Source organism: Acanthamoeba castellanii (genome assembly GCF_000313135.1).
Source record: "Acanthamoeba castellanii str. Neff unplaced genomic scaffold scf7180000084753, whole genome shotgun sequence".
Classification (NCBI taxonomy): domain Eukaryota; phylum Discosea; order Longamoebia; family Acanthamoebidae; genus Acanthamoeba; species Acanthamoeba castellanii.
This window is the reverse complement of record NW_004457538.1, coordinates 228086-239747: the sequence shown is the minus strand read 5'-3', so window position 1 is coordinate 239747 and position 11662 is coordinate 228086. Positions and strand designations below refer to the sequence as shown.

The 11662-nt window shown below is 58.8% G+C and overlaps 4 protein-coding genes across 4 annotated transcripts in view; all 4 read left to right on the top strand.

Moving 5' to 3' along the window:
- Positions 1-37: 37 nt before the first annotated feature.
- Positions 38-4788, top strand: ACA1_199370 (uncharacterized protein; the record flags this gene model as incomplete). Its single annotated transcript, XM_004341709.1, has 12 exons — positions 38-75; positions 170-296; positions 395-486; positions 602-800; positions 892-1272; positions 1366-3088; positions 3170-3353; positions 3453-3566; positions 3658-3729; positions 3843-4174; positions 4274-4533; positions 4648-4788. 12 exons carry the CDS (start codon positions 38-40, stop codon positions 4786-4788), a joined length of 3663 nt encoding a protein of 1220 aa, XP_004341757.1.
- A 686-nt stretch (positions 4789-5474) lies between these two features.
- Positions 5475-7973, top strand: ACA1_199360 (uncharacterized protein; the record flags this gene model as incomplete). Its single annotated transcript, XM_004341708.1, has 10 exons — positions 5475-5503; positions 5583-5683; positions 5778-5855; positions 5925-6086; positions 6338-6409; positions 6516-6592; positions 6717-6762; positions 6994-7137; positions 7198-7320; positions 7384-7973. 10 exons carry the CDS (start codon positions 5475-5477, stop codon positions 7971-7973), a joined length of 1422 nt encoding a protein of 473 aa, XP_004341756.1.
- A 1317-nt stretch (positions 7974-9290) lies between these two features.
- Positions 9291-10231, top strand: ACA1_199350 (EF1 guanine nucleotide exchange domain containing protein; the record flags this gene model as incomplete). Its single annotated transcript, XM_004341707.1, has 3 exons — positions 9291-9568; positions 9870-10035; positions 10145-10231. The coding sequence occupies 3 exons, from the start codon at positions 9291-9293 to the stop codon at positions 10229-10231; spliced, it is 531 nt and encodes a 176-aa protein (XP_004341755.1).
- Positions 10232-10744: 513 nt separating this feature from the next.
- Positions 10745-11662, top strand: part of ACA1_199340 (BRCA1 C Terminus (BRCT) domain containing protein) — a gene marked incomplete at both ends in the record, with an annotated part of 2215 nt that continues 1297 nt past the window's right edge. Inside the window, 5 exons of the mRNA XM_004341706.1 lie at positions 10745-10906; positions 11000-11071; positions 11170-11223; positions 11295-11388; positions 11488-11636. Coding sequence (XP_004341754.1) covers positions 10745-10906; positions 11000-11071; positions 11170-11223; positions 11295-11388; positions 11488-11636 — 531 coding nt within the window. The remainder of the gene's footprint in view (positions 10907-10999; positions 11072-11169; positions 11224-11294; positions 11389-11487; positions 11637-11662) is intronic.

Below are 11662 nucleotides of genomic sequence, written 5' to 3'. Positions count from 1 at the left end.
GATGCAGAAGCAAAACTCACAGCTCCGCAACGATCTCATGCTCCTCAAGGAGAAGCGCTTCTCGCCCGAGGACCGGTACGTACCACCCTCTTGTGCCTCTACTGCGCGTTCTTTCGACGAATTAGCGCTTGACTATGGCGCTGGATGGTGTGTGGCACACAAAATGCAGTAAAATACTCGAGGGCCAGATCGTGGAGCTGGAGAAGGAGAACAAGGAGCTCAAGACCATCAAGGAAGCCTTCACCAAGCTCAAGGACGCCTTCGCCAAGCTCGAGGCCGAAAACGTCCAGCTGCGGGTACTGGAACTGCAGCCCGCCCCTCCGAATCGCTGTCGTGCTGGGCACCTGTTCGTCAAGTAATTGATTCACTGCTTCATATTTACGTCGGCTATCAGGGACTGGCCGACCAGAACGCCTCGCTCAAGACCGTCATCGACAACCTCACGAAGCTCGACCACCAGCGACAGGTCCAGCTTGAGCAGCACAGGTAACGCGCCATCGACCGACCGAAAGAGACCGCCTCAGTACGACGTAGACGAACTCTAAACTTTGAGTGTCGAAATGGCGTGTGCGTGTGTGTTGTGTGTATGTGTGAGTACTAGGACTCTCCTGGAGCAGGCGCGCAACACAATCGCGTTCCTCAAGCAGACGCTGGAGGAGAAGGGCATCGTGTACGACATCAACGCCCTCAACTCCCTGAGCAAGGGCATGGCCGGTTCCAAGTGGTCGCTCATGGAGGAGCTCGAGCGGCGACTCCTCGAGATCCTCCAGGACAAGTCCAAGTCCCGGGAGGAGATGAAGGTGCGCTGGCCCGACCCCATGACACGTCAGGCTGACGTCATGCCATCGAACGAACGAGCGCTAACACGTGCATTGCGCTCTCTGTCTGTAGGAGGCAATTTTCGCCGAAATCGGAGGCAGCGTCGCGCGTCTGATTGAAATGGAGGACGAGCGGGAGAAGGAAAAGGACGAACGGGCGATGCAGCAGCAGGAGGAGGACAGCGGAGACGAAGAGGGGATGAACGGCGAGGACAAGGCCAAAATGGACGAGATGCTCAAGACTCTGAACGACCGACTCGACGCCGGCGGGAACGGTGCGGCCGCGGCGGCCAGCAGCAAGAAGGCCAAGAAGAGGGCCAACAAGCGGAAGAAGAGCCCTCGCGGAGGGAAGCAGAAGCAGAACGAAGACGACAGCAAGCTGCGAACAGAGAACGAAGAGGAGAAGCACCTCGCCGAAAAGCTTCGGCAGAAGATCGCCGAGAGCCTGGGCCAGGTGCGCGACTCAGCTCGCCGGCTTACAGTTCAACACGCGCACGCCCACTCCCCCTGCGCTAACGTCAGCGCGCGCTTTCTTTCTGACTCCCAGAGCAAGGTGGAGAACTTTGACACGCCGCTGGAGTGGGCGCGCTTCGTGCAGGCCAGCATCGACGAGTGGAAGCGCGACGTCGAAGAGGTCAAGCGCAAGCACCCACCACCAGCCGCTGCAGCTACAGCTACAGCTACGCAGAACGACACGCCCGTCGACAACAAACAATCAGCCCAGCCACCGGTGGCGGCGGCGGCGGACAGTGGCGTCAGCTCGCCCCGAGGGGAGTCAGCGCAGACTCGCGCCGCTTCCGAGGGAGGCAAAAAGCGGCGGAAACAGCGAAAAAAGGGTAAAGGCGGCCAGCAGCAGCAGAAGGACGCGGAGAAGAGGGACAGCAGGGACCCGTCTCCATCGTCCAGCGGCGACATGGACGTGGTCGTGGAGGTCGACATCGAGCCCGAGAGCTACGTCGTCGACGATGAGCCGCCCACCGCATCGTCGCTGTCGACCACCACCACCCGAATCGTCGTCTCGCCGCGTTCTTCGGTGCCTTCGGCGACTTCCGCTGGTGAGCCCACCTCGCCGCGGCAGAAGTTCTCGGGCGCTGAGTCTGTCGACAGCAAGTCGCGCGTGGCACAAATGCGTCGACGCAAGCTTCAGCGCAACCTCAGCCTGGGCGAGGAGATGATCCTCTCCCTGTCGCGCGAGGACGAGGAGCGACAACGGCACGAGGAGGTCGAGAAGCTGACCCGGCTCAAGGAGCGGGTGTGCCGGCTGAAGGACGAGCGCGCAGAGTGGCAGCGCGACCGGGAGGCGCACGAGGCGCTCCAGGCCGAGCACGAGCGGCTGCAGGTGACGGCACGCAAGGCCCGCGAGGAGTGGAATGCGAAGCATAAGGCGCTTGTCGACAAGATCAAGGCCAAGGAGGAGCGCCTGGGCGCCATGCGCCGGGCGCTCGAGGTCAAGAAGCGGCGCATCGAGGAGTTCAAGAAGGTGGTCGAGGCCAAGGACGCGCAGTTGAACGAGCTCAATGTTAAGGTGGCTGCCCACGGCGACGCCCAGGCCCTCGCTACCAAGGAGGGCGAGTGGGCCAGGCTCGAGGAGGAGCTGCGGCGGCAGACCGAGGCCCTGGCCGGCGAAATCGAATCGCGGAAGGCCAACGAGGCCCGGCTGGCCGGCGAGATCGAGTCCCTGTCAGCGCAGCTCGCGGCGCGCGGCAAGGAGGGCGAGTGGGAGGCGCGCGAGGAATGTCTGCGGAGGGAGATCGAGCAGCTGGGCGCGCAGATCAAGGAGGTCGAGTGCGAGAAGCGTGCGCAGCTCGACGCCAAGGACCAGGTCATCGCCGACCTCAACCAACGGGTCGAGAACACGGAGACGGCGCTGCGCGAACTTAAGGAGGCGCTGGCGACCAAGAGCGGCGAGCTCGAGAAGGCGACGGAATCCGAAGCACGTCTGCGCGAGGAGCTGGAGACCAAGGAGGCGCGGCTCAAGGAGGCGCTGTCGACGCAGAGCCACGACAGGCAGCGCAGCGAAGAAGACGCGGAGGAGAAGATCAACCTCGAGAACCAGATCAAGCGGCTCGAGGACATGCTGCACTCGCTCATCGAGGAGGTCGACAAGAAGCGCATGCGCGAGGAGGAGCTCCTGGGCGAGATCGTCAAGCGGGAGGAGACGATCAAGGAGCTGCAGCAGAAGATCGAGCATCTCGAACAGCTGCTCAACCGACAGAAGGCCAAGCGCCGGGTCAAGCAAACCCACAGCATGCGGCTACAGCGGGAACTCGGTACGCGTGCACCCAGCACTTGAAGTCTGCGGCTACATGCCGTACTGACTTTTGATGTCGTGTCGTGTGTGTCGTGTTCAGTGGAAGCGCAGCAGGCTCTGGAGGAGCAGCAGCGCATGGCGGACAAGCTCAAGCAGGAGATGGAGCAGCAGGAGGAGGACAAGCGAAAGGAGCTCGAACGGGTGCAGAAGGAGATGGAGATGAAGTCCAAGGAAGAGCTCGAGAAGGAGAAGGAGCGCATGCAGAAGGAGAAGGAGAACCAGAGGTACACCTCCTACTCCCCCCTCAACGTTGCCTGTGTGTGTGTGTGTGTGTGTGTGTGTGTGTGTGTGTGTGCTTAACCCGTTCCGGACACACACAACAGAAAAGAGTTGGAGAAGAAGCACCAGAAGGCGGGACGGGCGAAGGACAGCGAGCTGCTGGCGGCCTTCACGGCTGCCGCCAAGGAGCAGGTGGAGATGGCCCTCACGCTTGCCAGGTAAGAGGTTCCCCCAAAGTCTAATTTGTTGTGTTACAATGGAATTATTATTGCAACGGGCCACTGATGCGTGATTGGTACCGACGCGTAGAGAGGCCGAGAATGTTGTGGAGCGAATCGAGGATGTAGATAAGAAGGCCAACGCCGCCAATTCGATCCGCCAGTGCGCCACCCTTTCTTCTTTTTCTCACTGTCGCTTCATCGCCACAAGAAACGGCACTCACATGGCTCACGCACGCCACGCCGTCACTCGCCGTTCACTTTCAACGCACACAGGCTCAAGGAGTGCAGCCAGGAGGTGATCAATTGCGTGGAGGCGACCTCCAACGACCCGAGCAACCTGCAGATGCAGCAGGCGCTGATGCAGAAGCAGCGAGAGCTGGGCCAGGCCATCCAGCGGGTGGTGATCCACACCACGGTGGAGGGCGCCACGGCCAAGACCGAGCTGGAGAGGGCCGTCGAGGCCATGGCCAACGCCACCGGCGCCGGTGTGGGCGACAAGAGCGCGGCTGCGGACGATGCCAATGCCGACAACGTCACCGTCATGGCTGCAGCCCAGGAGGCCATCCAGGAAATCGAATATGCCTTCACCCTCGCCCCAGCCACGGGTACGCTTAACACGACACACATGACACACACGACATGGCACACGACATGGCACACGACACGCACGCACGGCTGCTCATGGAGGTTTCTGCTGGTCGCAGGCCAACTGTCGATGAGTGGTGGCCAGCCGTCGGATTCGGTGACACTGGCCGGTCGCATCTTGGAGAAGGTGAAGCGATTCGCGCGGCTGCTGAAGCAGGTGGCCGCCAAGACGGAGGACCCCAAGTTCAAGAAGGAGATGCTCGAGTACTCCAACATCCTGCCCGATCGCGCCATTCAGCTCAAGATCATCGCCGCCGTCAAGTCCTCCTCGGCCCGAGACGAGTCATCACAGCTAAGCAGCGCTGCTCAGGGCCTCAAGGTACTACGCCACGCTTGCAACACGCGCAACGCGCACAAGGGATGGAAATTGATGACGATGACGATGATTGGTGGTGTGGCTCACGACATGGCGTTGTTTGCACGCAAACGCTAGGTGTCGATTCAAGAGTCACTCGAAATCTTGAGCGTGGCTTCGCTCAAGAAGGGCCTGGCGGCCACTATCAACCAGGTGTCGGCACTGAAGAGCCTCATGAGCGCGTGGAAGAACTCCAACACTCTCGTCTTCGAAGTCTAACCCAACGAACGGGCGACCGACCAGCAGAGACTTCGCGTCTTATTATAAATAGTTATTTATTCTTAATTATTGGCGTTAGAACTCCGCGGCTTCGGGGTGGTTGGCCAATAGTAGGGCGAATTTGCGCCCGGTGCGACAAGACAGGAAGCGTCTGGGCACAAGAGTTGCACCTGAATTTTTTCCACATAGTCGTTTCCAGGTCGGCCTTTCCAGCTAGCCAGAACCCCCCCTCCCAGCCTTTTCTCGGAGCACAATTCTACCAAGCGGTGGCCGAGGCTTCTCCCAGCCGTTGTGTCCCTTCTTTTGTTTAACTCCTGCCACCCACAACTACGACGCAAACGATCATCATCATGCCTGCCAGACGGAGGCACTTGACTGTGGCGGCCCTGCTCTTGGCTTTGGTTGCAGTACTCTGCTCGGTCCCTCTGGCCCTGAGTACAGGTTGGTTTTTTCTTAGTGATCTAATGATATTGTGACGGAGGGCATATCTCCTCCCTCTTGGTGAGTGTCGATCACTCGGCTCACATGTTATACCCCTTTTTCTTCACTCTTTCCTCTTCTACCACCATCAAGATATCGATGTGTGCGCGACCTGCACGCACACGACACCCAACTCCGCTTTGACCGTCGCTGGCCCGGGAGACACCATCAGGGTGGCGGGCGGCAACTACAGCTGGCCCCCGATGATGGTCGCCACAGAGGGGCTCAACTTCGTGTATAGCCCATACCCCCACCCAACCTCTTTTGTTAACCCCACAGATACACCTCTCATTCTTCTTCCTCTTGTTTCTCAGACTGAACGGGAGCGTGACCGTGAGCACCACCTTCTCCTCTTTCTGGCTCACCACCAACGTCACCACCACGATCAGCGGGGCCTCACTCACCCTGCTCAACGGTGCCCATCACGTGTGCCGCTGTTGCTCTACCCCATTGGCATTGGCCTAACTAACTACTGTTTTTTTCCTTTTCTGGCCTTCATCTTTCTGCAGCCGGCTTGACCGTGGGGAGTGGTGGTGAGCTCATCCAGGCGGCCCCACTCTATCTTCGCATTCCCGCTTCCTATATAGGTACCCCCCCCCCTCACCCTTCGTTCTTCGGACTTACCCACTCACCCACCCTTTATGCAACACTTCCAGGGGTGCGGCTAGCCCAAGGCGCAACGTGGCGGCAGGAGAGCTCGGTCGAGGCGCTGGTAAGTGAGGCACCGCCTGGTGGAGGGTCCCAACCTACGATCACTGCCGCAGCTGACGCCAGATGGCACCAAAACGCTGACGTGGATATCGTCAACGCCTCTACGGGTGCCACCACTTGATATTTCTAGGTATCATTTTTGTAGTGCTGACCTCCGAAAACCTTGGTGGCGTATGGTGGTGTACTGCAGGCGTGACTATGGACCAACCCAATGCCTCGTGGTACCAAGCAGGAGCTCTAAGATTCACATCTGAGGCTGTTGGGGCTATTGGTACTCAACATTCCTCCCCACAAGTCTAGTCTGTTCTCGCTTGCAAGGTCTAACATTCCCCCTCCACCATGCCATTTCTATGTGCAGGGGTCTTTCTGAACAGTGCTGTGCTGTGGGACCAGACCGGGTTTGCTAATGTCAGTTGTGGCTGCTACGCCGGTGCCCTGACTCTCCCCTTCTCTCTCTCTCTCTCTATCTCATTGTCTCTGTCGTGTGATTGTCGCTCCTGTTTGGCGTCGCTCACCCTCACACTACGGTGGTGCAGCGGTGTACCTGAATTCCGGCGCCACTTGGCAGCAGCGCGCCAACGCATCCATTTCGACCCGTATCACCGAGGTCCAGGTGCCCAGGGCAGGTAATGCCCATTATTTCCCACTTGGCGTGGCCCCACCACTCATGCCTTGGTCTGTTGTGTGTGTCGTGCCATGTGTGGACAGCCGTGTTCATATCGGATAGTGACACACAGTGGATACAACAAGCCTACACCCACATTTCCTGGACTGGGTCCGCTGGTACTCTAATCCCCCCTTTCTCCTTTTCTTTCTCCAACGACAGGGCCTGCAGGACTAAGAGAGGCCTCACATGCACCACCAGGAATCAACTGCCAGCTGATGCCCAAGTGGGGCAGGTTTGGCCCATTGACGCTCACCCCATCGACAGCTGCCAGCATTACGGGTAAAACGCTGCGTCGACTCCAACAGCTTTTTAGTTCTTCTTCGTTTTTATATCTGGTGGTTGGGCAGGTTCCTACACAGCGATGTCTCCTTCGCCCACGCCATCCGCCACTCCGTCCCCGGTCATCCAGACGGCTTCGAACGTCACAATTGCCAATGCACTCGCGCTCCAGTTCTACCAGAGCGTGCCCGCCGTCAACCTCGTCCCCAAGGGTACCCAAGTCTCTTCTTGATGGCGATGATGCAATCCGTCTTTAATCGCCTCCCCCACAGTGGAGAGTGGTGGCCAAGACCAGCAAGTTCTGCGCAAAGAGGAGGCGGTGGTCGTCACCCTCGGGTCCATCACCGAAGTCGGGCCTGCCGCCGAGGTCCGCCAAACTGCGATCATTGATGCGGGTACGACCAATCCTCTTCTCAGATTTAACCATCTTCTTCCTCATTCGTCTCCCTCGAACATAGGCGTCTGGACTACGTTTGCCGACACCCGCTATGGCGCGAGCCAATCGTTCGTCTTCACGGCTCCGTTGCACATCAACTCCCACACCTCCGAGCCCGCCGGCCAACTCCAACTGCGCTACTTCCTATTCGACCTGCCCACCAACATCTCCTTCATCGACGCCAACACCTCTTCACCCGCCGGCCCGGTCGATCCGCTCCTGATCACGCCCGACCTGGCCAAGATGTCGGTCGCCCTTCAGGTCTGGCCGTGGCTACCGCAGGCCGAAGGCGACCACCACGAGCTGGTCCTGCGCTTCACCATCAGCCCTCCATTCACGTCGTTCGTGCGCCGCAACGACACGCCGCAGGCGGGAATCACCACGTTCGAGCTGTCGGGCCAGCACGCGGGCGAGGTCACCACAACGCTGCGCCTGGTGGACGTAGTCGAGCTCGACGGCCAGGCGGTGCTCGGCCCGGCCAAGGTGTCCTTCGACGTCGACCCGGCCACCTCGCAGCTGGTGCTGCGCTTCGGGCACTTCAACTCGACCCTGCTCTACGACCCAGGCACGCAATCAATTGCACCTTCAACCAGCCCGCTAGTGATGGTGTGAATTGTATGGCTGAGGTGGCTGGCTTGTGTGTTGCTGGTGATCTGCAGATTTTGGCCTGCTGGTGGCTCGTGGCGGAGACGACGGTGGAAGCGATGACAACCTCGCGCTGATTGTCGCGGTGGCGGTGGTGGTGCCGGTGGCTGTCGTGTTGGTGCTGGCCGTCGTTGTGGGGGCGGTCATCATCGGCGTCTGGCGCCGACGAGCCGTTGCTTCGTCCATGCAGGCTGTGAACATCTCGGCTGATGAGCGTCAGGACGATGATGTGCTCTAGCGGTTCTATTGCAAGGTTCATTTTATAACAAAGTTTTGTGTTCAAAAAGGAGTCCCATCTGGCGTGGTGCACATCTGGTGTGTGTGTGTGGCATGCCTATCCTATGATCCGGGTGGTGTACTTGGAGAATACGCTGACGGATGTACTCCCACGCGGGCGGGGTAAGCAGCCTCTCGGTGAATCGTGTGCGTGATGAAGCCCGGCGGGTTGGGTTCTGTGTGTGCGGCGGAGCGTGTGCGGTGGCGCGTGTGCGTTTGGCCAAACGCGGGTGTGGAGGTTGTGACGCGGCACCTTGAACCGGTCTTTGCCCCTCGTTGCCGCTCTTCTGTTGTTCCAGGTGCTACTTGGCCACTCACCGCACGCCCAACATAGACGCGTGGTATTGTCGGTTGCTCATTTTCTTCTCCAATCGGCAGTGATCCACGTGCGTGCTGTCGCATAACAGCCGCACGAAAGGATCACTGCCTTCTCCTTCTGGTGCTGGTCTGGATGTTGCTGTTGTTGTTGAGCGAGAGCGAAATCGTACTCGGTGGGCATGGCTGCCATGACGCGCCGCCTCCCAAGGTCAGAACTAGTCTCGTGGGGAGCTGGTGGCACAAAACAATAGTGATTGTAGCGGTGATGCGACTACCTTGGTATGCACCCGGGTGTGAGCAGGTCGAGTCGTGATTCGCGATCCCACAGTAGTACTACGTCGACGGAAGGGACCCCTTCGTCCTCGATCTTGAGAAAGGCTGTGGACGCCGCTTCTTGGACACCCTCCGTGGTATGTGCGGGCACGTGCGATTTGTGTGTGTGTGTGGTGTGTTGTGTGTGTGTGTGTTGTACGTGCGGTGCGCGGCAAAACACAGTAACGACGCGGGGAACGCCAACAGTTTTTTTTTTTTTTTTTACGGGGCCAAAAACCTGCCAAAAACCGACCACCTTGCTGAGGTTAAGGTGGCGTTCTTGTATTTCTCCGGGGCGGTCAGCGGCCTCCGCGGTGCGTCTTCGCCTTTGCCTCTGCAGCTCGCAATCCCATCAGCTCTCACATCTCCCTTCCCGAAATGGCCCTCAACACGGTTATCTACTATGCTGCCCTCCGCGGTATCGATTACCTGAGCGAGGCCGTCACCGTCGAGGCTGCCGCCCCCGCCCAGACTGAGACCAAGCCCTCCGCTGCCCCCGTCAAGGAGGCGCCCGCCGCCAAGAAGGCCGAGGAGGAGGTGGATGAGGACGACCTTTTCGGAGGCGTCGATGAGGAGGAGCTCGCTGCCGAGAAGAAGAGGCGCGAGGACGAGAAGAAGAGCAAGAAGAAGGTTGAGGAGATTCAGAGGTCCAACATGTACGATCCCCCCCACATACCCCTCTCTTTGTTCGTTCAATCGCACCGCTACTCGCAAATTTGAAATCAAAATTTCTCGAGTAGCGCTTTGAAGCAAAATATCGAAGCCATGGCAGCGCATCCTACGCTCCTGTGTCTTCGTCACGGTAAATTTGCTAAAGTAACGCGGCAACATTCGCCGACTCATATCCTCATTGTGAGCCGGACTACGAGTGTCGCTACATCACCTTTCGCCTTTAATCACGCATTCTCTGATTTAATTTGCGCTATCACTGATTTTGAACCTGCTCGCGATGTGCAGCATCTTCGACGTCAAGCCTCTCGGTGACGACACTGACCTGAACGAAATGGAGAAGGTCGTGAGGGCCATCACCCTCGACGGTCTTACCTGGGGTCCCTCCAAGTTCGTCGACATCGCCTACGGCGTGAAGAAGCTTCAGATCAGCTGCGTCGTCGTTGACGACAAGGTGCGCTCCTCTTTCTTCACGCCGCGCGCTCTAATCGCTCTTCATTCTCGCGATTGTCCAATAATTTGATTTTACGTGGGTCCTAACCGTTCGTGTTCACTACGCGCAGGTGTTCACTGAGGATATTGAGGAGGGCATCATGGCGCACGAGGAACTTGTGCAGTCCGTCGACATTGCCTCCTTCACCAAGGTGTAAAGGGCGCTACAAAGGCACCTCCACCCACCACCTACGCTCCAAGACGACTGATCCCATCCGTGCCGGGAGGGAATAAAGCAGCACCATCACCAGCTCTTTGAACCCACTTCCTGTCCGTCTCGCCTTCTTGTTCTGTTCGATTTATTTTTGCCTACATTTTTCAAATTTCGCGTGTTTTGAACCTCACTGAAATTTCGCCGGCCAACGCTGTTCTTGACGTTGGGCCGGGCGACCCGGTGGCAGAGCCCCGGCACGTTTGGGCGGGATCTCCCCTCGGCCCAGCCCCCAGCATGCGGGACAACTCGAGGCCTCATCCCACAGATCGCCTAACGGCAACCTTCCTTTTCTTCCTTCACCACAAGGCGAATTGCGACCTGCGCGGGAGCTACCACCATTTCGCCATCTCGCTCTCGAACGTTCAACACCACGCAAAAGGTCGAAGAAAAAGAAGGCAGACAGTTCAGAAGAAGAAGAAGAAGAGGGAGAAGGAGCGAAGCAAAACGAAGACGAACGATGAGCAGTCCAGTGCAGGAGAATGGAGGGGCGTTTGCCGACACAGACGCGTTCGCGGGGCTGGTCTTCGCCATCTCGGGCAAGTTCACCGAGTCGCACGCCGCCATCACCTCCCTCATACGACGCAACGCCGGCGACGTCAAGGCCTCGGTCACCAAAGCAGTACTGCTATCTCCTCCTCCTCCTCCACGAGCCGCGCACCCTTTTTAGGGCTCGTTCTGCAGGTTTTGTTGACTGTTTTTTATTTTATTCCAGGTCACCCATCTGGTGTCGACCCTGGACGACTTCAACAGCAGGTCCACTAAGGTGGAGAAGGCCCTCGCCAACGTATAGCCCCTCCCCTCAACAATTCCTAAAGTTACAGGACTAATTTCTTGTTTGTCGGCTAACATTCCAAAAACCTGGACTTGGGCGACAAATCACAGGGAATTCCCATCGTGATGGAGCGGTGGGTACGAGAGTCCATCGAGGCCAACGAGGTACCGCCCCCCTTCCTTCCTTTCTTTCTTTCTTTCCTGTTCCCACGTGGTCTGTTGGTGGCTGTGGGCAGGCGCTGCCGCTGCGGCCCGAGTTTGTGCTGCACCCGGGCAACCGCCCCCTGGCCGAGTCCGAAGAGGCCGCCAAGGCCAAGGCCTCCCCGCGCAGTACGCGTAGACCACTTCACCCCCTTCTCCGCCTTTTTCTTTCTTTCTTTCTTGTTGAGCTCACCTTCTTTTACTGTCGACCAACCACTACGCGCGTAGCGGCCTCCATCGACGAAGGCAGAAAGGCCGAGCTGGAGGCGCCCACCGCGGCCGAGGACCTCACCGCGGCGGGCTCGGCGCCGATCATCGTCGACGAGTCGAGGCTGCCGTCGGCCGCCGTGACGATGGCCAAGGACGCCTCGCTGCCCGTACTCCACCCGACCATCGGCGCCAT